The sequence below is a fragment of the Musa acuminata genome, chromosome BXJ3-6, assembly GCF_036884655.1.
Source record: "Musa acuminata AAA Group cultivar baxijiao chromosome BXJ3-6, Cavendish_Baxijiao_AAA, whole genome shotgun sequence".
Classification (NCBI taxonomy): domain Eukaryota; kingdom Viridiplantae; phylum Streptophyta; class Magnoliopsida; order Zingiberales; family Musaceae; genus Musa; species Musa acuminata.
This window is the reverse complement of record NC_088354.1, coordinates 8,554,822-8,579,819: the sequence shown is the minus strand read 5'-3', so window position 1 is coordinate 8,579,819 and position 24,998 is coordinate 8,554,822. Positions and strand designations below refer to the sequence as shown.

At 41.1% G+C, this 24,998-nt stretch overlaps 5 protein-coding genes and 1 long non-coding RNA gene across 13 annotated transcripts; 1 reads left to right on the top strand and 5 right to left on the bottom strand.

The window, feature by feature from the left end:
- Window positions 1-921: 921 nt before the first annotated feature.
- LOC135639862 (pentatricopeptide repeat-containing protein At3g29230-like) lies at window positions 922-2,849 on the bottom strand. The gene has a single exon (XM_065153838.1). It carries the CDS (start codon window positions 2,842-2,844, stop codon window positions 922-924), a length of 1,923 nt encoding a protein of 640 aa, XP_065009910.1. The 5' UTR covers window positions 2,845-2,849.
- A 196-nt stretch (window positions 2,850-3,045) lies between these two features.
- LOC135639863 (UDP-glucose 6-dehydrogenase 5-like) lies at window positions 3,046-6,057 on the bottom strand. Its single transcript, XM_065153839.1, has 2 exons — window positions 5,738-6,057; window positions 3,046-4,734 (listed from the first exon to the last, which is right to left on the bottom strand). The coding sequence occupies exon 2, from the start codon at window positions 4,702-4,704 to the stop codon at window positions 3,262-3,264; it is 1,443 nt and encodes a 480-aa protein (XP_065009911.1). The 5' UTR covers window positions 4,705-4,734; window positions 5,738-6,057; the 3' UTR covers window positions 3,046-3,261.
- A 1,327-nt stretch (window positions 6,058-7,384) lies between these two features.
- On the bottom strand, window positions 7,385-11,731 carry LOC108953163 (uncharacterized). Of its 5 annotated transcripts, none has more exons than XR_010496913.1 (5): window positions 8,870-11,731; window positions 8,736-8,767; window positions 7,964-8,475; window positions 7,755-7,852; window positions 7,385-7,668 (listed from the first exon to the last, which is right to left on the bottom strand). It is a non-coding gene; the product is annotated as an uncharacterized LOC108953163 (long non-coding RNA). The 5 variants fall into 5 exon arrangements; XR_010496911.1 differs by having other exon boundaries at window positions 7,385-7,852; window positions 7,964-8,080; window positions 8,383-8,475; XR_010496910.1 differs by having other exon boundaries at window positions 7,385-7,852; window positions 8,870-9,585; window positions 10,483-11,731.
- Window positions 11,732-11,879: 148 nt separating this feature from the next.
- Window positions 11,880-17,068, top strand: LOC103987518 (cell division control protein 48 homolog B). 2 transcript variants are annotated; one of them, XM_009405846.3, is made up of 12 exons: window positions 11,880-12,322; window positions 12,432-12,476; window positions 13,024-13,079; window positions 13,222-13,371; window positions 13,434-13,541; window positions 13,676-13,775; window positions 13,962-14,240; window positions 14,321-14,490; window positions 14,986-15,114; window positions 15,641-15,734; window positions 15,828-15,905; window positions 16,492-17,068. In XM_009405846.3, the coding sequence occupies exons 1-12, from the start codon at window positions 12,179-12,181 to the stop codon at window positions 16,786-16,788; spliced, it is 1,650 nt and encodes a 549-aa protein (XP_009404121.2). In that variant the 5' UTR covers window positions 11,880-12,178; the 3' UTR covers window positions 16,789-17,068. The 2 variants fall into 2 exon arrangements, with proteins under 2 accessions (XP_009404121.2, XP_018683256.2); XM_018827711.2 differs by lacking the exon at window positions 13,024-13,079 and having other exon boundaries at window positions 12,182-12,322.
- Window positions 17,069-17,349: 281 nt separating this feature from the next.
- LOC135639517 (uncharacterized) lies at window positions 17,350-19,850 on the bottom strand. The gene is made up of 3 exons (XM_065153295.1): window positions 19,699-19,850; window positions 17,688-17,768; window positions 17,350-17,591 (listed from the first exon to the last, which is right to left on the bottom strand). The coding sequence occupies exons 1-3, from the start codon at window positions 19,848-19,850 to the stop codon at window positions 17,567-17,569; spliced, it is 258 nt and encodes an 85-aa protein (XP_065009367.1). The 3' UTR covers window positions 17,350-17,566.
- Window positions 19,851-20,129: 279 nt separating this feature from the next.
- LOC135639516 (RHOMBOID-like protein 12, mitochondrial) lies at window positions 20,130-24,542 on the bottom strand. Of its 3 annotated transcripts, XM_065153293.1 has the most exons (9): window positions 24,100-24,541; window positions 23,669-23,789; window positions 23,367-23,486; window positions 22,239-22,349; window positions 22,049-22,087; window positions 21,454-21,558; window positions 21,335-21,376; window positions 20,535-20,664; window positions 20,130-20,268 (listed from the first exon to the last, which is right to left on the bottom strand). In XM_065153293.1, the coding sequence occupies exons 1-8, from the start codon at window positions 24,459-24,461 to the stop codon at window positions 20,575-20,577; spliced, it is 990 nt and encodes a 329-aa protein (XP_065009365.1). In that variant the 5' UTR covers window positions 24,462-24,541; the 3' UTR covers window positions 20,130-20,268; window positions 20,535-20,574. The 3 variants fall into 3 exon arrangements, with proteins under 3 accessions (XP_065009365.1, XP_065009364.1, XP_065009366.1); XM_065153292.1 differs by lacking the exon at window positions 20,130-20,268 and having other exon boundaries at window positions 20,324-20,664; XM_065153294.1 differs by lacking the exons at window positions 20,130-20,268; window positions 23,367-23,486 and having other exon boundaries at window positions 20,324-20,664; window positions 24,100-24,542.
- Between the last annotated feature and the right edge of the window lie 456 nt (window positions 24,543-24,998).

Here is a 24,998-nt window from a genome sequence, read left to right as displayed (position 1 = left end):
AGAGTGACCATGCATCTCTTGGAGTACCATAGAACTCACCATGAAAATCATGCATTTCTATTTGCGTGAAGCATAATGAAGCAGTATATGCCCTTAAACTTCCTTTTTCTAATGTGCAACACGTAACGACAGAAATTGTTTCATAACAAACAAAATATTCTCCAAGAATATCAAAGACCATGTCTTTGATAAAGGAGCCATTGAATTTGCTAGACAACAGCAGCCACTTCTATACAAAAGCATCTGACATTTGTTAGGTCATTGCAGCCGATATGCAAAAAAACAAGCAAATTTCAAGCAATGACCTAATAAGGCATGTAGGTCAATAGGTCCGGAGCCATAGATATTTGATATTACTTATAGTCTTCCCAAATATCATCAAAGATTATGCAAGGCTCATAGAAGTTTGGTTGCCATATTGATCCTCACAGATTGACTCTTCATGGGCAAGATTGAGACTGTTCTTAATGATCTCCAGTGGCTAATGGTTTATTATGTTTCGCTTGAACACCTGGAAAAGAGCTTACGTTATGCTGCTTTTCATAATTTATCACTTTTGTGCTTTTAGATGAGGGAGCTGCATCAGCAAAGCCATAATGTTCAAACTTTTTTTGGCCCCCTTGGAGGGCATGCTATCTCTTTGATCTCTATACAGAATATAGCTTCCGGTACAGCATAATTAGATTTTTGTCTTGATTGCTTAATCTATCAACAGCATTGTCCACTGGAAGCCATTGGAAGCCAAGAATTGTAATAAATTTCTGCTGTTTCGAAGGCAAGGGAGTAACTGAAAGACTACCATTTCTTCTGAAATCCCAATGCTTTGAAATTCTGATATGCTGCAAATTACTTGTCCAACTCACAACTGCAATTTTTTCTTGCATGAAGAAGAGAGAAACAATACCTTTAGTGTTCGTTGCCTTAGGCGTTATACAAGCAAGCTACCTTCGGAACATAGCCAACTTGCTTGATATGATGGCTTAACTTATCAAGCATCTCAAAAATTCTAGTAGATTTTGGGTGCTTTCTATCCCCAACCGTAAACTCATGAACCATATCATCAAGCTCAATCCAACTGGACCCTGCTGGCTTCTGCTGCCCTGTACCTTTCATCTGAATCCTAGCCTTTGCCACACCTTCCCAATGCCTGGCAGCTGCATAAATATTTGACAAAATGGCATAATTCCCAGCATCCGAAATTTCCAATTTTGTCAACTGATCGACTGCCTCTTCAGCAAGATCTACATTGTTATGCACTCTGCATGCACCTAAAAGGCTGCCCCATATGATTGCATTGGGCTCTAAAGGCATGGCCTTTGCAAGGTCAAATGCCTCCTTTAGAAGTCCTCCGCGTCCTAAGATATCGATCAAACAACCATAGTGCTCTATCTCAGGGACAATGCCATAGTCTCTTTCCATACTGTAAAAGTGACAACGAGCCTCTTCGATGAGTCCCATGTGTGTACAAGCACATAGAACACCGATAAATGTCACACCATCGGGCATGATGCCTTCTCTCTTCATCCGAACAAAGAGAGCAAGAGCCATCTCTCCATGCCCATGCATGGCTAACCCTTGAATTATAGAATTCCAGGAAACCGTATCTCGCTCGACCATTCCTTTAAAGACACTCCATGCCTTGTCAAGACACCCACATTTCGAATACATATCGATCAGCGCATTGCACACATGGGTGACAAACCTCAATTTGCTTCTTTTTACATAGGAATGGATCCGTTGACCGATACCTAGCAAGCCGGACTCAGCGCAAGCAGACAATATACTCACGGTTGCAGCAACATCAGGCTCCAATCTTGCTTCTTCCATCTGATCAATCAACACAGAAGCCTCTTTCAACAGTCCCTTTTCAGCATAACCAGATATCATTATAGTCCAAGTGACCAAGTTCTTGACCGGCATCCTATCAAACAGCATCCTCGCCATGTCCAGGTCTCCTGCCTTGCAATATCCTGACACCACCGTCGACCATGACACAACATTTCTCTCCGGCATTCTATTAAACAAGTTGAAAACATGATCCATCTCGCCAGCCTTGGCAAGCCCATCCAGCAAAGTGTTCCAACTGATAATGTCCCTCTCAGGCATATCATCGAAAAGCTGACGTGCCTCCTTCAGCTCTCCAGCTCTCAGCAAGCCAGCGAGGATTGAATTCCAAGACACAACATCTCTCTGTGGCATTCCATCAAAGACCTTCTTAGCGTCGGCGATGGTGGCAACGCCAGCCTTGGCATATGAATCAATGAGCGCATTAGGGACGAAGATATCCGATAAAAATCCTAGCTTTAGGACGTGGGAGTGGATCATTTGGACGCGGGCGAAGGCGGAAGGACCAGAGCAGGCCCGGAGTAGGAACGAGTACGTGAACTTATCGGGAAACGCGTCGCATTTCTGCATCTGGGCAAAGGTGGTGAAGGCCCGGGAGGACTGAGAGTTGTCGGCGAAAGCGCGGATGAGGACGTTGAAGAGATGGGTGTTGGGATGAGGGACCTGGCGGAAGACAGCGACGGCGGGGAGGATCTGGCGGCAGAGGGAGTAAGCAGAAATGAGCTTGGGAGCGACAAAGGGGTCGCGGTGGAGGTCAGCCTTGAGGATTTGAGCTTGGATTTGCCGCAGGTGGTGGTGGTCGGAGCACCGGTGGAGCTCGGCGACCTTCTGCTCGAGGAGGCGGCGGTGCGAAGTCCACTGGGGCTGGCGAATGGAGGCGACAGACATGGAGGGTAAGTCTTCGCCGCATGCAACGCTCGGGTTCGTCGCCAGGGCTGGCTGGTAGAGAGAGAGACAGAGAGAGCAACGTGGTTTAAGAATGCCGGCCGAGAAGCTCATGCTACGCTAGCATGGTTATCATGCCCAAATAATAATTTTATTCTCAAACTTAATTCTTGACCTAATTTAAGAATCACTCATAAATTCTTGACCAAATTTGTGTTTTGTTCTTCGTGATCATGCTGCTGATCCTTCCTTTGTAAATGTAAAATTCAACTTTTGTAGGCTATTCATACTCAGCCAGCATCAACAACATCGAAGTTCATAAAAACTGCAAAAGATCATCAGCTTCATTCTCTCAATACCGACAGAAACATGCATACAATTATTATCGACTTAAAGCTGCAAATGAACGACATCGACCGAAACCTAATTAATGAGAATTCTGTAAGAAACATATAAAGAATCATAAGCTTCAGCTGCTAAATTTCGATCCCTTATAATAATCCCCTGCACCTCTTAAACTGAAGCACTCTACTAGGCAACGGCAGGCATGTCTTTGAGCCACGAGTCCAGAGGCTTTCCGATGGAGTACACGATGAACCCAATCGCCCGGAGTGTCTCTGGATCGACCACATTACGCCCGTCGAATATGAAGGCTGGCTTCTGCATGTTATCGTAGATCCTCTGGTAGTCCAACTCCTTGAACTCATCCCACTCGGTCAAGATGCAGACGCCGTGTGCCCCCTTGGTGGCCTCGTATGCGTCCCATGTCACGCTCGCCTGCTTCACGGCAGTCGGGCTCATCGGCTGCAGGTGCGCCGGATGGTCCCAATCGAACTTGTTCATCGCGAGGTCGCGTCGGATCTGGTCCTCCGTCACCTGGGGATCGTAGATGCTGATCTTGGCATTGTCCCCCAGGAGACCCTTGCAGACGTCGATCGCAGGGGTCTCCCTCGTGTCCCCGGTGTCCTTCTTGAAAGCGAATCCAAGAACAGCAATCTTCTTCCCTGAGACCGTGTTGAACATGGAGGACACAACCCGGTTCACGAAACGGTTCTTCTGGTAGTCATTGATCTTGATGACCTGCCTCCAGTAGTCGGCCACCTCTGGCAGACCATTGCACTCACATATATAGACCAGATTAAGGATATCTTTCTGGAAACAGGACCCTCCAAATCCAACACTAGCGTTCAAGAACTTGGGGCCAACCCTCGAATCCTTCCCCACGGCATAGGCCACCTCCGACACATTAGCTCCGGTAGCTTCACAGAGTGCAGAAATAGCATTGACTGAGGAGATCCTCTGTGCCAAGAAGGCATTTGCTGCAAGTTTTGACAGCTCCGCAGACCACAGATTGGTGGTGATGATGCGGTCCTCAGGTACCCAGTGGGCATAAACATCTTTCAGTGCTTGAACGGCCTTGCGGCCCTCTGGAGTCTCCCGGCCACCAATGAGAACTCGGTCGGGCTTAAACAGATCCTGGATCGCTGTACCCTCTGCAAGAAACTCTGGGTTCGAGAGGATCTGATACTTGACGCCCCTGCTGTTGTGGGTCAAAATCTTCTCGATGGCCTCTGCGGTCTTGACTGGTACCGTAGATTTCTCGACCACAATCTTGTCGGACTTGGAAACATCAGCGATCATGCGAGCTGCACTTTCCCAGTAGGTCAGGTCAGCTGCCTTGCCTGCTCCAAGGCCCCGAGTTTTGGTAGGAGTGTTCACAGAGACGAAGATGATGTCAGCCTCTGAGACGTGCTGTTCAATGTTGGTGCTGAAGAAAAGATTCTTTCCTCGGCACTGCTTGACTACATCGTCGAGGCCTGGCTCATAAATGGGAAGTTGGTCACTGTTCCATGCTGCAATCCGGCTGACGGAGATATCAACGACGACCACCTCGATGGATGGGCACTTGAAGGCGATCACGGCCATGGTCGGGCCACCAACATAGCCAGCTCCAATGCAGCATATCTTCACCATGTTTCTGGCTTATTGTATGACCTTGAGTGCCTGACATTAATGGTTCAGAAAAATGTTTGTACACTTGTGAGGGGATTAATTTACACAACATATAAACATATCCTATCATTATAATTTACTTTAAGATACAAAAGAATTCAGATCTTCACACGCAATTAATGTTGAAATCACACACCTACTGTAAAAAAAATTCTTCATTACTTAGCAAAATATCATCAGTAGATCACTTGCAAAATTTCTTCCTAAAATGCCAAATGGGTTTCACATAGCACAGTGAGAATGTCAGTAAATGGTTTTCAAGACCCCAAAGAAAGCACAAAACTAAGCATCTAATGAGTACAGATTGATACGAAAGATTGAACTAGCAAATGACCTTCAAGAAGGGAATTTGATCCATAAGATCAGATGCCCACAGACACAATTTTGAATACAGAAAAGACCACCAAAAAAACAATGATTATGTAAATAGAAGATCCGCATCTTCAAAAGTAAATGCACAAGAAGTCAACAAGCTTCACTGAATACAGGAAGCATGTGGAAGGATTACCAGAATATGGATCATCAAGATTCAGCATCTCCGGATTACCAAGAATAAATACCAGGGGAAAAACAAGATTAATGAAAAGCTCTGGTCATATGCAGTATCATCTGACTAAACTTGTGCATTCACTTGTTCCATTTTGCAAGAAAAAGTGATGTTCAAACATAACAGTTTAACACATAAGGTCCAGAAGAAAAGTTCACAACAACTGGTAGATCTACGATTTTCTGGGCTTGAATGTTCAATCGACCATAAATGTCTGTTGCAAGAGGAAAAGAAAAGACAGAAAAAGAGACATTTAAGTGAGTCAAAGTCCTTGAATCAAGATCATCAACAGAAACCTCATAAAATGGGAGGAATGCCTTGAGTATAGGCACCCAAAACAGCAGTATCAGAATTCAGAATGAACAAATGACAAAAGGGAAAAACAGCAATTACAAACTTCTGATCAGGTCATAAACTGAATTACAGAAATCAGCTAAGAAAAATCACCTTCCAAAGTGCTCACACTCTGGCTTCAACAAGGGGTTAGAGAGGAGAATGAGGAGGAGGAAGAGAAACGATTTCTGGTGCCAAAAGAGAAGGTGACTTCCCCTCCTTAAATACCCCAACTCACTGAGATCTACCATCTTCCTTTCAGAAAGTATTCATGTCAAAGGCCAGATTTTACCAGCTTAGTTGGACACTTCAACACGTTTTCAAGCATCTCTGCAAGTCTACCAAACTTGAAAAATGAGGAGAAGGTATTTTAGCCCATTTTCCAATAATAACAAACTTTCAGAAACAAGAGCTTCAATAACTATTGTGATTCCATTGCTCATTCCATAAACACCCACTGCAGTGGCACATCCTCCTGATGAAGCTGGAAGAATACATGTATCCTAACATTAGATGAAGTTCATATACCATAGCCCATAGCCAAACAACTATTCCAATCATAAGATGATGGCATAAGTACACAGAATCAACAGGCACTGCCGACTGAAACGAAATATCACCAAATAGCCAATTCAGAACTTTCACAACGGATCATGTCTATCTAAATCCAGGCCACATATCCTGAATTATCTTCTAACAATTCACAGTCGACACAAGGTCCAAACAGTGTTACCTATTCTTGTTTAGTCCAACTATTTTTGTGACACCCACCAACCGAAGGCACATAAATAGTACAGTGTACAAGAAACTCCAAGAAAAAAGGCGGCCAAACTCCCATTTGCACATTTCTCCACAAAGAAGAAGACCAAAAAAAAAAAGAGTAAGAACATGAGAAACAAAACCAAGCATCATCGAAATTGCAACTTCAAGATTCAATTTTTATCAGACAAAAGAGAGAGTCGGCCAAAGATGATAAATTTTCGAGAGAAGGGAACAAAAAAATCCCTTCTTTTGCACAGTAAAACAATCTTAACCTTCTGAAAATTATTCGATAACCGTCTTTATTTATCTAAGCGACTTTTGTCACTTCCATTAAAGTAAACAAGAGGACGCTTTAAATTCAAGAAAAGACAGCGACTCGTGACCTAACATTAGGAACGAACTACTTTGGACTTGGAGTGAGACACAAGCGACCAAATCAATCAAGAATTGAGGGGAGAATTAAGGAGGAGTAATTGCCACCAAATCGGCACCACCGGATCGAAAATAAAAGAAAAAATAAAAAAGGGGGAAAGATCGAGAACGAAAAGAGGTACCTTTTCTTCCGTAAAAATTAGGGTAGGGTTTCTGGCACTTGCTGTCGCAGTCGAGAAGGAGACCGAGGGTGTTTTCGTAAAATTATGATTAAGTGGAGGGAGAATTATCTTCGCAACCCCTTTAGATATTTACAACCCATTTAATTTTTTTAATATTTTAAAAATATATTTATATAAATGAACATAAATATTCATTTTATATTTCCTTTTTTCCTTCCTAAATATTTTTTTTTTCTAAATGTATATTTTTATTTTTTTCTTTATTTTTATTTACTTGATAAGCGATAAGCAACATTGACGATAATAGACGATAGAGTGGCATCGAGCAACATCGACACGTATAGATAAAATAAAAGATGTAAAGATAAAAAATATAATTATTGATTGAGGGATTATAAATAATAAAATTATATTTTATTATTTTTAGAAGTCATCAATTGGGGAATAACAAAATGGGGTTGATATTATTTCGTCAAATCATACAAAATGATATGACATTGGCAACATAATCAGTAGGCATTCTTTATGACAGTAGATGGAGAATAATTGATCGAACAATCGATTCTGACCGGCACATAGAATTCATGTGATTCTTTCCTCACTCTGTTCTATCTCATCCTGTTTCCAGACTCCAATCATATGTATATATATAGGGACATGCAAAGGGAAGATCCAATACGTTTGTTGAATTCGTCATGAGTTGGGTGTGTTTCTGGTGCAGCCATTGACCTTCTCAAGAGCCAATAAGAACATCTCATATAAGAAGACAAGAAAAAGTTAGGAGGGTGTTGGATGAGAATGGGAGTTCTCACAACCTCAGACTCTAGGCATTAGGACAATGTTGTGTTAGGCATGACTTCTACTCGATCATGACAGCTGCAGAGATGCAAGCAGACTTATTGCTTTCTTTGACCTGATCATAGAAAAATCCAGGAGCAAGGTTTTAGCATTTCAAAGACATCAGTCATGTGAATGATGATGATGATACAGTATAGATGATGAAGATTCAAGTCACAGAAACAACCTCTTTGTGGAAGGCCTTCTCCAAGACAACTAATGGTTGCCGGCACAAGGTTCTCCACCTACCAATGGCAGAAGAAATAGCTGCACATGCACATTGGAAAGATGCCTTTGTGCCAACCTGCAGCCTCAACAATTGAAACCTCACCAAACTGAGTAGAAGCATTAGTTTTGTAACATTCTAATACTGTAAAATAAATAGTCAACTCTATCAGCACTTAACCACAAATGTTGGAGTAATTATCATATAATCCCTCGTCACCGACTCGTATATTTGAGTCCTTAGTGCCAGCCTAGTTATTGTTTTGCTTCATTCATGATTATGGTGTATCATAAACATGTGATCAAGCATGAAGCAGCAGATGTAGGGAAAAAAAAAATCTAGTTAGCATGGATTTATGTGCAATACATGAATAAAGGTACCATTTTTTTGCTTGGAATTATAGTTGTATAGCTCTGACAGAATAAAGATGATTCCAGCCCCCATGTGAGTAGCAAGGAGAGCATACACTCAACCTGCCATAAGATGAGACATGCAAACTGATTACTAAAACATTTCGATTATAGATGCTTCAATTCACAGATCACAACTGAATCATGATTTTTAACTGAGCTGTTCAAGCGTAGATAGGGGGACAAAGCATCGCCTGATGCAATAGAATTATAATCCATTTTTGCACAAATTAAACAGACATTGCCGAGGGGAAAAAAAGAAATTATATTTACCTTGAAATATATAGAGTATATGAACAAGGTGTATAGTTTTGAAGACAAACCTTGATTAACCTTGAGTCTGACAGAATTGAATCTAAGAAACATAATCATGTCAGAATTGCGAAAAAAAAAAATGTCTCGGATTAGACAAATGAAACAGATAGTGCTGATGAAAAAGATCAGATTGTGCTTGTACCTTAGACACATCCAGCAACTTGGTCAAGATCTTGCTGCCCTTGAGAAGTAATCCCCCTCCCACTGAAATCTAAAATTGGTGCTTGTGGGCTTTGAGCTTTAAGTTTGGGCTGATCCAATAATCATAAGAGTTCCCGCATTGCGATAGACTATGACACAATTTGAGGCAATAAATCCATCACTATCTAATATTTCAGGTCCATTTAAGATTTTTTAAAAAGATCACTACTCTAATCATGAGCTTGACTATAAATATAGGGATGACAATGGGAAATCCTTCATCTCCAGTTAGAAATAAATGGTAGCTGCCCGCTATTATGTGCTCACAGCCTTCTACAAAGTACTTGCTTTAACGGTTTGACCCTTGTCTTCTCCCTTCGCCAAGGTGAAGAATATGTATACTTACATGTTTATGTAAACAACATCAACAGAATTTTCTTCTTGAGAAAGGTTGGTTTGTAAATACATCAGTTGGGTAGTATAAGAGAATGGACAAGCCAATCCTACTCCAGATTAGTAGTAAACATAATATCTGGTTTATTTTTCCACTGCACAGTTATTGGTGCTTGAATCAGCAAGCTGAAGGGAAACGATAAACATGACCCAGAACTGATTGTAGCCAAAATTAAAAGAGAAAGGAAGAGTCAGGACTTCTTGAAAGACACCCAACAGAAGAAACTTTCTTTCTGCAAAGTTGAAAGCCAGCAACTTTATGACCTGCTACAACAGAAAAATTAGATCAACCATTCGAATACATACTCTTAAAAGAAGAAGAAGAAGAAGAAAAAAAAAAACAAATCTGCTCTTTAGTCCAAAGGTCATAAGATGCAAAACTTGGACAGAGTTTTCCAAGGTCTCTACCAAGTAAAGTTTGTGATGAACTTTATCACTGTAACCATTTACACTCTTCATTCTTCTTTGTGTCCAAACCACCCATGTGTCTTAAACAATAGGAAATTTCCTCAATTCCATGGATAAACATTAATGTGAGATGAGTTAATCAGGGAGTATGAAGAAACTACAAATAGATTCAAGAGTTATTTTGTTTTCTCCAGCAAAGTTACAAGTAGACCAAACTAGTGTGAGTACTAATGGCAAAGGAAAGCCTATTTCCAAGATAGACTGCAAGACAAAGTAGTCATCATTGCCTTCAAAGAGTATAGCACATGAGGCTCTCACCAATGTGGGGTATTCCACCAAATCTTTGCCATGGGCTATCAACATAATCCCAAAGTTCTAGCTGAATTCATAGCCAACACTAATCTGGACAAGAAATATATTCTTAATAGAAAGATAGCTCAGACACTAAAAAGACTACTCAAGTACGATTAAATTCATCGTTCCTGACAAATAACATCTTCGTCGATCCACTTGAAGAACATCATCAGCACAAAGCAACTAAAAATAGGTCTTGCAACCAACAATTGGTAGAGTCGATTTTCTCCGCACCATTTGCACAAATCAAACCAATCAAGACTGTCAAGGCGCCATTTTTGAGTGAGGAGAAAAAGAGAATCTCTACGGCCCTATCTCGTCCAATGCCCAAGATGATATCAATACAGGAACAGAAACCTAATCTGAGATCAGAGCTACAAACTGCAATAAACCTCTGACCTATTTCATTTCCGGTGCCCGCCGCCTCCGAGGGTGTTACTGTGCTCCTCCACGCGTGTCGTAAGGCACACCTTCGGGAAGTCATCCGGCCCAAAGGTCCTTGTCGCCATGATGCACTCGACGTCGGCCTATTCGAGGACGGTCTAGGGGGCGGAGTTCCGGACGCAGGGTTTTGCCGGGACAGCAGCCGGGCGGAACCGGGGTCGGAGACAGTACCGGTGATCTCCCATGCCTTCCCGAATGGATTTATTGGGCTCTCATGGCCATTATTCATTATATAATATTTTATATAATGAAATAATAAAGTTTTAATTAAATTTAAGTGTTATAATAGGGGTTAATTATATATATTACCCAGCGACGACCGCCCTCGCGTCGCTGCCGCTGCGGTCGCTGTGGAGTCGGAGACTGTCGACGAGGGCCTTCGGCACTCCTTTGTTCGACGAAGAGAATGAAAAGATCGTTCTCCTATATTGATTCATTGATGCAAGGAGAGGAGGAAGATGTTAGCTCAGATTGCAGCAACGGATGCCAATCAGGTTGGACCGACTACTAAGGCCAGTCCTCCGGTGACAAAGGTGGTTCCTTTGAGGAAGAGGAGGAGGAGGAGGACCTGTCCATGGTCTCCGATGCGTCCACCGGGCCTCCTCATTTCGGGAATAGGACGAGCATTCCTGCTGTTATCTTCTTTCCAGCACTTGGTTTTAGGGTGGCGGTTGCCTCTGCTCTGCCTTGACTCCGGCTGCTGGATTGGCCACGGGCGGTGCCAAGAAGAGGCGAGTCGAACTAGAGCTGCAGAGACAGCGTTCTTCTCTGTTGGATGACGCTGCCAGCTCGCCTATGTTCAGCTTCTCCAAGGCATGCTATATTCCTGATCCCTACTCTCTACCGTCCGGTTTCAATCCACCCCTCAGCTTCAATGAAGGCATTTTGGAGTTCACTTGTGGCTTTAAGGTGCATTTATGGTTCTCCTTCCACTAGGTTTTTTCCTATTTTGACTGACAAGTATGATCTCGAACAGAGAAATCTCCAATTGGAGAAGCAAATGGGCTACCTTCGATCTTCAATTCCTGTGGAGCCAATCCCTTCAAGACCAGTGGAGTGATCTCCATAACCTACATTCCTCGATGCGATTCTATTCCTCGACTCACTCTTTCTTTCTTGCCTTGTGTAATCGACGTAGGTAAACGAGTGCCCAAGACCCTCTTCGACAGGCTCCGATACCACAGCAGCCACAGTGGTGGCGGCGCCGACGGGGTTAAGAGGGTCTAAGTACAGGGTAGTGTGTAATTAGCCCATTATAATAACCAATTTAGAAACATAGGGTGATTTTGTAAATTTTCTCATGTTTTAGGGGTATCTTTGGAAATTTACAAGGAAGAAGAATAATAAGGCCGAGCGACATGCCACCGCCGTCGCCGCCTTCAAACCCCACCATCCTCTGTTCCTTCGCCGCCGCTACCGAAGTCGCTCTACTCCGTGAACGAGACCAAGAGATCCGGTGGGGCAAAGTAAGGCGTGCATCCCGCACCAGAAGCTGCAAGCTAATCAAACGTCAATCAATAATCTCCAAGTAACCCGAAGCAACAGCCAAAAGGTGGAAACTTTCTGAACCCCATCGTCTGCGGCGGGCGTTTCGACCACCATCTGCCCGCCTGTTGTCGTCCTTGGCGGTGGAACTTTCTTCCGGCTTTGGATGGATAGAAACGGCAGCGTGAAGGAGGGAGGGTGGAGGGCGGAGCACGCGATCGCAGGGAATAGCAGGGTCATGGAAGCTCTAAGGGAGCTCATCATCTATCCTTTTCTCTACGCAAACGAGTCGCGCAAGCTTGGACTAAAGGCATGCCTTTTCCCCTTGTTCTAGCTTCTTTTTTGTTGCAGAAGGTTTGTGCTCTTCTTCGGTCTTTGTTTTCTCAATTGATTCTTGGTTGATTGGGATCTTCCTGCAGTGGCCCAGAGGGTTGCTTCTCTATGGTCCGCCAGGCACTGGAAAGGTATCACCTTTTTTCCATGACCAAACTAGTCTGTTTTTTTGTGAATTCAATTTTGGCCAGTACAGACACTGCTTGTGGAAGTTCTCATTCAAAGATTTAATCGTGAAGGAAAAATAAAAGATAAAAGAAAATATAACTGCTTGTAGTTATGTAATACCTAAGTTTGATCCCGCAGCAGGAGAGGATAAAGGCTTGATGTGTATAGTGTATACTATCATTAACTTTGGCTTAAGCATGATGTTGGCTAGGCTCGACAAAGTTAATGAGTCAGTTATTCTGTCGAACTAGATTATTTCATTAATAGCTGAATTTGGTTGATCTAATTCATTTTAAGAAAGCACTAATCCTCATGAAAATTATCTCTGTTTTTTGTATGTGTATTTGCAAATGAGAAGCTTTAGTGCAGTTGCTCTTGTGAATTTATGTTAGTATTTGTAGACATTTCTGCTATTGTGACACTTGTTCATGATCATCTTATTGTTGTCATCTGAGAGGAAGATTTGCTATCTTATCATTTACCTCACATGTGGATGTTGTTGTGTCTCAGACTAGCCTGGTCCAAGCTGTTGTTCGTGAATGTGATGCACATCTGACTATGATCAAGTAATGGAGAAAAATTACAGAGAGATGCCATTTTTTCATTAAATAAAGTTGATGCTAGTGCCTTTTACTCATCAAACATATTCCATGTATCCTTGTACATGTCATTGATGTTCTTTTTCGGTTTTATGTCTGTTCCCCATAGCCCTTATTCTGTTCATAAATCACATGCTGGAGAAAGTGAAAAATTTTTGCGAGAAGCATTCTCTCAAGCATATTCGTATGCGTCATCAGGGAAGCCATCTGTCATATTCATTGATGAAATTGATGCCATTTGTCCCCGTCGCAGTTCTAGGTATGTTTGTGAGTTTTGCCCCCTTTCTTTTTCAGCTGAAGTTTGAATAATTCTTTGGTCAGGAGGGAGCAGGAATCTCGTATAGTGGGTCAGCTTCTAACCTTGATGGATGGAAGTAAGTCTTCATCCAGATCCCATCTACATATTGTTGTCGTAGCATCAACTAACAGGTTAGACATTTAAGTGTGTATGAACCAACTCAATGTTTAAGTGGTTTCTAGAAATTTGTTTCCATCCGAAGAATCCGACTGTCTCAATTATATGAAGTTAAGATGGATAATTGGTTTTGCATGTGTCTTGTTAGGGTTGATGGCATTGACCCAGCATTGCGAAGGCCTGGGCGCTTTGATTCTGAGATAGAAGTTACAGTTCCTACAATTGAAGAACGATTGCAGATTCTTGAGGTCTGACTTGTTCCATATCTCGTTGTCATCACTCTGATTGTAGAACATCTTGGTATACTTTTGAGTAAATTGCTCGATCAAAGTAGCTGATTTGAAAGGTCACTTGCTGGTACCATCACATGGTTTTAGCATATTGAGAGGCTGTGCCTCATCTTTACAACTTAATGCAAACTTAATTTGCTCCAGCTGTATTCGAAGAATCTTCAACTGGATGAAAATGTGGATCTGCAATCTATTGCTGCATCATGTAATGGATATGTTGGTGCTGATTTAGAAGCCCTTTGTCGAGAAGCTGCTAGGTTTGCATATCGTAGGTTAGACTCTAGGGATAAAGATGCACTTATCTTAAAAATGGAAGACTGGGAGAACGCTAGAGCTGAGGTTGGTCCAAGTATGACAAGAGGCATTACTAAAGAAGTTTCGAAGGTGTCATGGGATGATATTGGAGGATTAAAAGATTTGAAGGTTAGATCCTTCACACATTTTCAATCTACTCATGTCTTGGCTAACCTTTTTCTCTAACTAGACCTTAATGTCAATAACAGAAAAAGCTTCAGCAGGCTGTTGAATGGCCTATTAAGCATGCTGATTCATTCGCAAGACTAGGAATATCACCAGTACGAGGTGTTCTGCTGCACGGGCCACCTGGGTGCTCAAAAACGACCCTTGCTAAGGCTGCAGCTAATGCTGCCCAGGCTTCTTTCTTTTCCTTGAGGTTGTCTTTCCAACTCAATGTGTAAATGTTTTCCTAGTTTCCACTTGTTAAATAAAAAATATTTCTAAAATGCTTTAAATCATTATATGTAAAAATAACCATGATGGTAAGCAACACAAGAGTGATACTTGTGATACATGTTTAGGTGGAAGGTGCAGGGTTTTGTTGCAAGTTTTTTGCATAGTATAAACTAAGCAATGGTGAAAGACTGATGTAGGCTGCAATACGGACAAAGGTCTCACTTCATTTTCACCATTGTCTTATCAATGTTGTTGTCATTACTTGCGATGACTTTCCGGAGACCTTGAATTCAGGCATGACTTTGACTTTCCCAATGGGTTTTGTTGTCATTTTCACCTCATGCTATTTCATGCACAAATTGCTATCCAGGCATGACTTTGAATTTTAGAGATTTGTGATTGTCATATTCTCTTATGCTTGGTTTTTCTTTTTGACTTGTGTATTGTCTTTGATAATATGTAATTGATGATGCAGTGGTGCTGAACTGTATTCCAAGTATGTTGGAGAAGGGGAAGCATTGTTGCGAAGAACATTTCAGAAGGCACGCCTTGCTGCACCTAGCATAGTATTCTTTGATGAGGCTGATGCCATTGCTCCCAAACGGTTAGCATTAAAATGGCCCATGTGCTGCTTTAACCTAATTTTTAATGGGGCTAATGACAGTCTGTACATACAAGCACTTGCAGCCCGAGGCACCTTTGGATAGAACTAGTCTGGAAGTATCTCATTTCAAATTAAAAAATGTAATAGGCATCCTTTTATAAGTGTGCTTCCTTCAGACACATATCTAAGTGACAAAATATGTAGGTGGAGTTTTTTCTTTCTGTAGTACTTTTGAGCTGTGGAGAGCCAGGTAATTAAGCTGAATCTTTTTCGTTTGTGGTGCCTTCGACCCTTACTTTCTTTTAGTACTAGGTTTAGGTACCATAAGAACACAGCCTCAGGAAGTCCTCTATTTTGTGCTCTTTAAAGGGGATTGAAACGCTTGACAGTTTCCTACTCTGTACTACATGGATTAGTTCCTTTTAGTGCTGTCAGGTTATCTTCATGATTACATAAACATGATGATTATTGGACTAGAACATGTTTATCCCACTGTTTATATGTGACGAAATGTTCCCTATTGTAGTGGTCATGGCGGGAGCTCAGGCGGCAATGTCAGTGTTGGAGAAAGACTTCTGTCTACCTTATTGACCGAAATGGATGGTCTAGAACTAGCCACGGTAGCGCTCTACCCATTGATAAGCTCTAAAAAATGAGGAGGGCTTATCCTCTTTGACAACTTTTCTGTCTAATTTCCATTATTGCACTTACAGGGAATCATTGTACTGGCTGCTACTAATCGTCCCCACGCGTTAGATGCTGCTCTTATGCGTCCAGGCCGTTTTGATTTGGTATGTACATACAGTAACATCCTATTACGTACAGTAACATCTTGTCTCATGTAGGTACAGTTTTGCAGTGTTCTTAACATTTTAGATGTTGGACCTGGAGATTTATCTGAAGACTTTATTTTGGCTATCTCTTACTTACTTTCCTTGCCTTTGTAAAGATCTATCTTGTTTTGCTTATGGCTTTATTCCCTTCTAGAAAAAGGATGGAGTATTTGAAAGTAATTTCTGGATTACATTATATCTTCATACTGGCTTGACTAAGAACATATTTATGAACCCAAAATGTCATGTAAATTTTCCATGCTATAATCGATTTCCTTTACTTTTGTTGTTGTCGATGACAATACTGTTGAGTTTCTTTAGTATTATGTATGTGAGCACGTGCATGCTGTCTGTGTATTCGGGCAATATCTTTTTTATTACACATCGAAGCTAATGGACCGATATCATGTATGCTAACTCGAGTGCTATTTTGTACCTGAATGAAGACGCAAATCATGTCTCGGTCAATTGCACCATTTTCTAACATTAGACCTTTGTGACCACACTATCTTAACAACTCGCAATATTTATGGCTGTGCTGTAGGTGCTGTATGTGCCACCTCCTGATGCAGAAGGCCGTCATGAAATATTAGGCATCCATACAAGACACATGAAGTTAGGGGAAGATGTGGATCTTAGAAAGGTCGCGGAGTCTACTGATCATTTTACTGGCGCTGATCTAGAAGGCCTGTGCAGAGAAGCCGGCATGGTGGCTCTCAGGGAAGACATGTCGGCTGATTCTGTTTGCAATCGTCATTTCCAGACAGCAAGAGATTCACTGAGACCCTCCTTGACTAAATCAATGATTGAAGAGTATGCCAGCGCAAGATTTCGTAGATAAAGCATCTTTTCAAGGCTCAATTTCTACATGTACTTGTTTAGGTTCCTAACTTGGTACTCAGTGGGCTCCTGTATCAGACAATTCTATGTCGTATTGGTATCTGATATCTGATTGCAGGAAGAGTATCGATATCAGTGGAGATGTTCTGATTGATTCCCCATCAGGAAAAGCATGTCTGATGCTAAATATCATGAATTGTGGGTAAAATAGTTTGTTGAAGATCCATGTATTCAGATGTTAACAGTAGATTAAAAAAATGAAGTTTTGTGTGCTTTCTATTTGTTTTACAGAACCCTACACATTCCTCTATATTTTGTTTCTATGCTGCTATTTATTTTGGCAAAAGTAGATATGAATAACAACCATTTAAAATTGGTTTCATGAATCTTTTGCAATCACTAAACTTTATAAAACATAAGATTATGTCAAATCTCAAGAACATGTATTGGCCAAAACAATTATCTTTAATGAGATGTCATTGAGGCTCACTATTTGCAAGGGGTTAATGTACGATGTCATTGAGAATTACATTTGATTAAAGATACTAAACAGACACATAAGTGAAGCCACTCCATAACCACTGCAAAATTTAACAGAAGTGATAGCAAAACCATACATAATCCACAGATGAGTATGGACCAACTTTATCGGCACAGCGACATCGTTCAAAATACTGTTCCTATAAGCCAACAACATGTACGCACAGATGAGTAATTGGAGCAGAATGAAACTATGAACAGGATATCAGCAGCAGTTGAGACCTAATTAGCCAGGTCTGTCATGGCTTGCTCATACTCGCAGCACTGTGAAGCAAAAACAGTGTCAATAAGAGGTGTGATGCATGAGACATGATCATGATGTTTTAAGATATTTGCTAAATAAGACTTTGAATAACTCACGGTAAATCACCATTCCGATGCTTCCTCTCCATGACTTTCTTCCAATGATTATGCTCAAATTTCAAGGCCTTGTCATGCCAGCTGCAGAAAGGAAAGAAGTTGAGCGCAACGCATGAAACGTCACAACTAATCCAAGGCGGGATGTCTTGCAAAGGAAAAAGGGGGGAAAAAAGGCAAAAAGCATGTGCTGCTTGTAGCAATAGGTGCAAAAGATGTATTGAATTAATACCATAAAATAAGAATTAAAACAATCAAAACATAAAATGTGCTATCTGATCTGCTTTTAGCTTTTGATTCCATGATAACACCTTAAATTTAGTGTCATAAGAAAAACTTGGATAAAGAATGCACTCAACACATAGAAATGCTTCTTTAAATTAGTGACAAAAACATTTGAGCAGACAACTAATAAAACATAAAGGATAAAGTGAATTGATTTGGATACTCAGCAAGGAGGTAATAAAATCTCTAAACAAAAAAATGAAAAAAAATCAATATAGGGTACAAACAACATTTGAGCAGACAACTAATAAAACATAAAGGATAAAGTGAATTGATTTGGATACTCAGCAAGGAGGTAATAAAATCTCTAAACAAAAAATGGAAAATATCAATATAGGGTACAAACATGGCATAAGGATGTGAATGAAAGATCATTAATCCAAAAATAGTTTTCTTGGTGGAAACTAAAAACACAAAATCGTATTACTATAACTAGGAAACCACAAAGTTTGCATTTCCCACTACAAGCGTTTGTCACCCACTGTACTTCCTTCAAAAGGAAATGCAAGTCCAAAGACTCCAAACAAATCCAGAAACCAAATGATTCCCCACAAAAACAAAATGCAACAAAACTCACAACACTAGTATTGGCTTCTGTTCATAACAAAATTTTCTGTGGAACTTAGCTAGACAAACTACAACTGTATGCAGTTCTCACTCCTGCTCTCGTACTTCATCATTTTCCTTAGACGGATGATATTCCACTATAGATAATATCTATCAATTTACTTGTTGAACTCCAAACCACCAACATCCAACCAAATATACGTCTCCTGATTGCACATATCATGAAGACTTCTGATTTTATATCCACCAAATTGCATGTGACCATTATCTTTTATGGGGTCATTTTTTAAACTTCTGTAATGGTGACCCTTTCCGAGATCAATCCTTTGCCTTAATCACAAAAGCAAAATATGTTACCAAAATTTCACCAAGATGGCAACAATATTACTTATCAAGGATTAAACTCTTTTGTCGCCTAGCAAAAGGTTGTCCAATCTTTTGTTACTTACTAACAACCATCTACGTGAGGAGCAAGCCATAAAAAAACTGCAAATAGATTCTTTAAAGTAGTTAATTTTTTCTTCCTCAACATTCACATCCCTTCTACACTGACAAGGAAAAATAGAAACTATGGCAAAGCTCATTGTACAAGACAGCACTAAAACAAATTTGATCAAGGTCAAGGGCTATCAAATATTATGGATGTTCAAAGGTCCGACCTTCGATTCAACAAGCATTTTATGCAACACAATTAAAATATAATTACAGGACCAAAATTGCATCTTGATTTCAACGTCAGATAGATCCTTTAGAAACATCTCACCGAAAGACATCGTAAATAGTTTTAAACTATCAAGCAATAAGCTAAGCCTCGACAGGCAACACTCATGATTTCCTAATACATCTTGCAGAACGATGCAGGTAAAGGTAGCACCAAAAAGACCTACTCTGATTGATATCAAAGGCCATGGAACATCATAGATGTCCCAAGACGCAGCCTTTAAGGATGCCACGCTACGGTTCCTCCTCCTTCCCTTCCTACCCAAGGCTGAAGCTACTGAGATCATATGAAGCCGGAAAAGAGGGACCGAAAAGGGAATATAAACCTACCTAAGAAGGCAAGAAATGATATACCAACGTCAACAAAGATGGGGAAGCGAAAAGAGAGAAACCCTAAGGGCGAAGATACATAGTGAACCAGAGAGAGAGAGAGACGACGTACTTGAAGCGCCGGGAGAGGTCGGCGGTGCAAGAGGTGCACCAGGAGACGGCGGCGAAGGCGAAGGAGCCCAAACATGAATGGAGGTAGCGGTCCGGATCAGAGTGGGGCACCCCGGGGTCGCCACGATACACCTTCCGGAACAGGTCCTCCATGGATTCCTCGTTCTCTTCCGCGCTTCCTTCCTCGCCTTCCACCGACCCAGTTATGGTTGGCCTCGGGACCGACCTAACTCGTGAGACAAGTCGAGGCAGAGGGCCTCCACCTCCTCAGGGAGGGGGGGCCGACCTGAGTCGTGACACAAGTGGTACTGTGGAGCCATCGCCTTTGCCGCTGCCTGCCTTGAGTCGCAAGTCAAGAAGCGAAGCACCCAAGAAATCCTCGCCGTCCGCTTCTGAGATTTTGGGATCCACTGTGGGCTTCTTTAGATGATCCGATTCGATATTTAGATGCCTCGATACCAAAGAACAGTCATGTTTCTAATGCACAAATTTAATGAGATGGACGGATGAAGACTACTACAAGTTTATGTGTCGAATAGCATGATACGAATAGATCCTCCAACTCGATCTCCTGCAAACTCAATTAGATGGAAGGAGACAAGCAAAATTCTGTGAGCAAACACGCATGAGAACAAGTAGCTATTTCTTTGGCGGTATCGAAGGAGAAAAATAATGGAAAAGCAACAGGAAAGATGACGTCAGTTGACTGATCTACTTGCTACGATAATGTGTAACATTGAACTTTTTTAAGAGTACTATATGTTGTTCGCTGCATGCAGGAGAGGCATCCCAAGAACAATGAATGGTCACAGTGCTCATTGCTACTTAATTCCATACCCCTTTGATGAACATATGTGTCTGATGATTGCCTGCTTGATCAGATCCAGCGCTTCTTGATTCCGGCCCACACCAGGGCAGCGACTACTGCCCCACCTAAATGTGCTGAACCTGAAATGTGTCCCTCGCCCTGAGGAATGAGAAGATAAAAAGAGATTAATCACACCATGATCAGCCTAAATAATAAAGCCAAGTTCTTGGTTTTTCGAAAACAAGTTTATCGTCGCAAGGGAGTCGAGTAATTTAAGGCAAATGAAGAGAAATTGTGCTGCTCGACGTGAAAGTTGCTGATACAAGAAAAGAAAAGAAAGCAAATTCCTCATGGGTGGATAAAAAACTTAAAAGCCAGACGGAAACACCACAAATATACATATGAAAATTGGCCACTTTTAGAGCACATTAGATTCTATCAAGCACACGTTGGCAAGAAGTAAACAGAAGGGAAGATAGTGAGATCCTCTGCAACCAACACAGGTCTCAACAAGTAAACAGAAGTGACTAGAGTAGCCCGTCAAAGCAAACGTTATGCGTTAGATCGAACTACCAACTTGTTACTAAATAACTGAATTGTATTCCATTGTATAAAATCAAAAGCAACGTCAGATCACAAAGCAGCTAAAGATTAGAGAAGGTTGGCAAGAAGTGACGAGGCAGAACCTATGACGGAAAATGACTCACTCTGCGAGGGGGGACTTTCACAGCCTAGCAATCCATTCAGTGGTTTTAGAGTATTTGTGCTCCTATTGTTATGAATGCAGAAAAATATAAGCTCCAAGGCTGAGTTTTTACATTCGACATACCTGCTTAATCCTCCACAAATCAGTTCCAATCAAGAATGCTCCCTGTAATGACATAGCAGAGGCTAAGTTATGGACATGTAACACAATATTTTCTTAAAAATCAAAGAGCACAAACTTACCATTAATACTGCAGGCACAGGTATAATGAAGTTGATATAGTATATATTTTTTGGGAAAAGAAACACATTAAGAAGAATTATGGCATTTACGGCAGCACTTGCACCCTGCATGACATGGTGGCATAAGATTTAGAATAAATATAAAGAGAAGTAGAATTTTTGTATTAAATGAAAATGAAGAAAAGGACAGGGCATAAGTAGCTTAGTATTGAGTGATCACACAGAAGTGGAACTGGAAATATACAAACAGATATGCTAAAGCTATGTTAACGAGTCTGGTAAAGCATACCGGCATTTGGCATTGTTCAGATGCATATGGATGATTAAGGAGGAAGTGCGATACTTCCTCTTAATTGACATACTTCTCTATTTACCTTCATGGATAAAGTAAGACTAAGGAAGATCATTTTTGATAAATAATGGAGCATCTATAGTGGGAGGAGATCTGTGGTATAGTAGTTGAGAAAGTAATATCACATTTATCTTTTATATGTATATGTTTGTGTTTAGAAACAATGAATAAAGATATGAAATATGAGTAGCTACATATGTGTGCATATGCATCCTGAATGACATGGCTAGAGACAAAACATACCAGTGCAGGAATTCTTGATTCATCCCATCCTCGATAACCCTAAAGATATCAAGATGGAGATCCAAATTACATAAGGTTATTTAATTGATAGGGAAATGATAAAAAAAAAATCGAAGCATCAGTGAGAACTTATATTTCTGAAGGAAAATATGATGCTTGATCTCAAAATAGCAGTAGTTATGTCTGTTACCTTTGAAGACGGAACCATAAATGCCTTGTGCACCAAGTAGAAAATTGATCCACCTAATGCACCAGCTAAGTACAATTTCAGCAAAAAATCAGGACCAAATAGGTTGCCAATCTGTTTGCCACGATTAGTTTCTGATAAATTAGTCAATATATCTCAATACTGTCAGAACTGCAATACACAAGAAACTTTAGGGACAACTGTTACCCTTACAAAACATGCTTTGACAAAAGTAAGAACAAACAGGATATCAAGATTGCAAATATTAAGACCTTGTAATTCATCTATCAGGAATCACGTCCATGAAATAGTAGTAATCATATGGTTGTGCTTATGTAACTAAAATACGATAATGAATAAGGTTTAAAACAGAACTATTCTAAGAGTGCTCTAAATTAAATAATTAATAGCCTTGACTAGAGAATTTTTTATTTTCAACAACAAATGATCTTTCATGTATTCTACAGTAACCTTACTCTTAAGATTGCCTGAAAATAATTAAGGAGAAGACCTTTTCCAAGAATCACACCCTTTCGACATTTACCATGTATATATATTTGTGTTTTCAATACCACATTTGTAGCTCATTTAATTCCATCAATACCAACACTTAACACCCAAGTCCATCCCTATTTCCATGCAAGTGATAATGTTCAGAAATAATGAATGTTCAGCCTCGGACCACAACTCATGATTCTAAAACTGTCATACTCACCTATTCTTCTGAATTCCGATAGCTGCCCATCATGTAATTGTTCTAGCCACTTAATATGTTTTTCCTGTAAATGTATCTTCAATTCATAATTAGGTTTACTATCTCATTGTACAAGAGACAGACGACCTTGAGACTCTTAACCAAATTTTCTGCAATAATTTCTAATATATTCAATAGGCACACACATGGGTTAACATTCTCAAGTTCGAAATACATGACTACAATCTCCAAATATCTGCAAGTGAATTTTCCTCCATTGTCTGCAGATAGCTATGTTGCTAAAACTAACCCCTTGGTAATTTACATCAACTCAAGTTTCGAAGCACTCAAGGATAAATACAACCAAACAACATTCATTTATGATAAACCATTGAAATTTGAAAACCAAAAATGAAATTTCATGTAACAGATCTTACACTTGATCCGAAGAAGTAAAGGCCGATCATATTTGTCACAAGATGGCTGGTATCAGAATGACTAAATGCGCTCGTAATCAAAGTGTGCAAGCGGCCACTTTTAAAATTGTCAAGTGAAATCTGCTCAATGGATACCAGACTAACAAAATTAAATTCCCATATTTGTCATCAGGTAGCATGTAAGCAACAAAACACCTACAGTGCCAAGATTAAGGCTGCAGTCCTGTTAGTTCTAACAGGAATATAGGTTGATTCACGATAGAAATAGCAACAAGCAATAACAGTTCCTGCAAAGTTAATACCATAAAGTGTTTCCTCATGAATGCAGGATCAGCAATCCGCCATAATAAGAAAACAGCAACATTAGCTCCAATCAAACCAAAGACCACTCCGTCTCCATTTGCTAACGGCATCAATTTTCTCCTGCGATAAGGAAACAGAAAGCTTGTGCACGTCCTAACAAATCAAAAGTTTGCACATACGACTTGGCAGCTTAAGCTCAGAAATCCTATGTATGAAATAAAAGGAAAAAAAAAGTCCATAAAACCTTAATTCGAATCGAGATATCTTCGATTTCTTTTCAGAACAAATCAATTTCAATGGCTACCTTAGTTCCTACGGAGGATGAGGATCATTGATCGATTATAACAAACAGCTGTGGGACCATCGCCGCGTACAATTTGTCAGCAAAATAACAAGCCAAAATTTCTTCGGAAGAATCGAATGTAGTTACCAGTGAGGGAATCCATGCGAAGAGAGGAGTCGTTTGGGATCAAATCCGGACCGCCGCTGGAAAGAGATCTTGAGCGCGCGGACGCCGTCAACGACGAGACCCTTGAGGCCGACAGCAGGCGCGGCGCAGAAATGGGCTCTCGTCGCCGCCTGCGATGGCCGGGAGAAGAGATGACGGGTGACGAGGCCGGAGGGGAGAGGGTTGGCTTCCGATCGCCACGGACGGGGGAGGCGGCCAGAGAGAGAAGAAGCGCCGTGGGATTCGGGCGCCGAGGAGAGAAGGAAGCGGCCATGGGAAGAGGAAATGGGATTCCTTCCTTCCTTCCAGAAGAGATGGAGGAGAAGCGAGTGATTCCTCCGCATCTCCTCGGTCTTCGTTCGCGTTGTCTTCGTGGAAGCCTCTGCCACTCTTCCCTTCTTTCTCAGCAGCAGGACATGTCCTCTTTATTCTCCTCGTCGGTGATCCGTCGCGGTTTGGTTCGGTTCGCTTTGGATTATCGGGCACACTCCTTATTCCGGTTCACGTTGCGGTTTATTTTGCACGAGTGACGCACGCTCGCTCTCTGCGGTCTATCGTCGTCATCTCGGGTGTGCATTCTCTCGTAACTCAACAACAACAATATATTACATAATTGAAGCTACCGAATCCGCAGAAGACGAGCGTTCGAGAAATCATGTCTTCTCAAGGGTCTTGACACCGATCTTAAAGCATCCTAAGACCCATCATACCCTGGCCAACTGATATTTGGCAAGAACTGTGCGACGCTCATCTCTTCACACGGGTCGCTTTGACACCGATCTTAAAGCATACCAAGGCGGCCCATCAGACCGTGGCGACCTGCTATTTGGCAAGAACTGTGCGACGCTCATCTCTTCACACGGGTCGCTTTGACACCGATC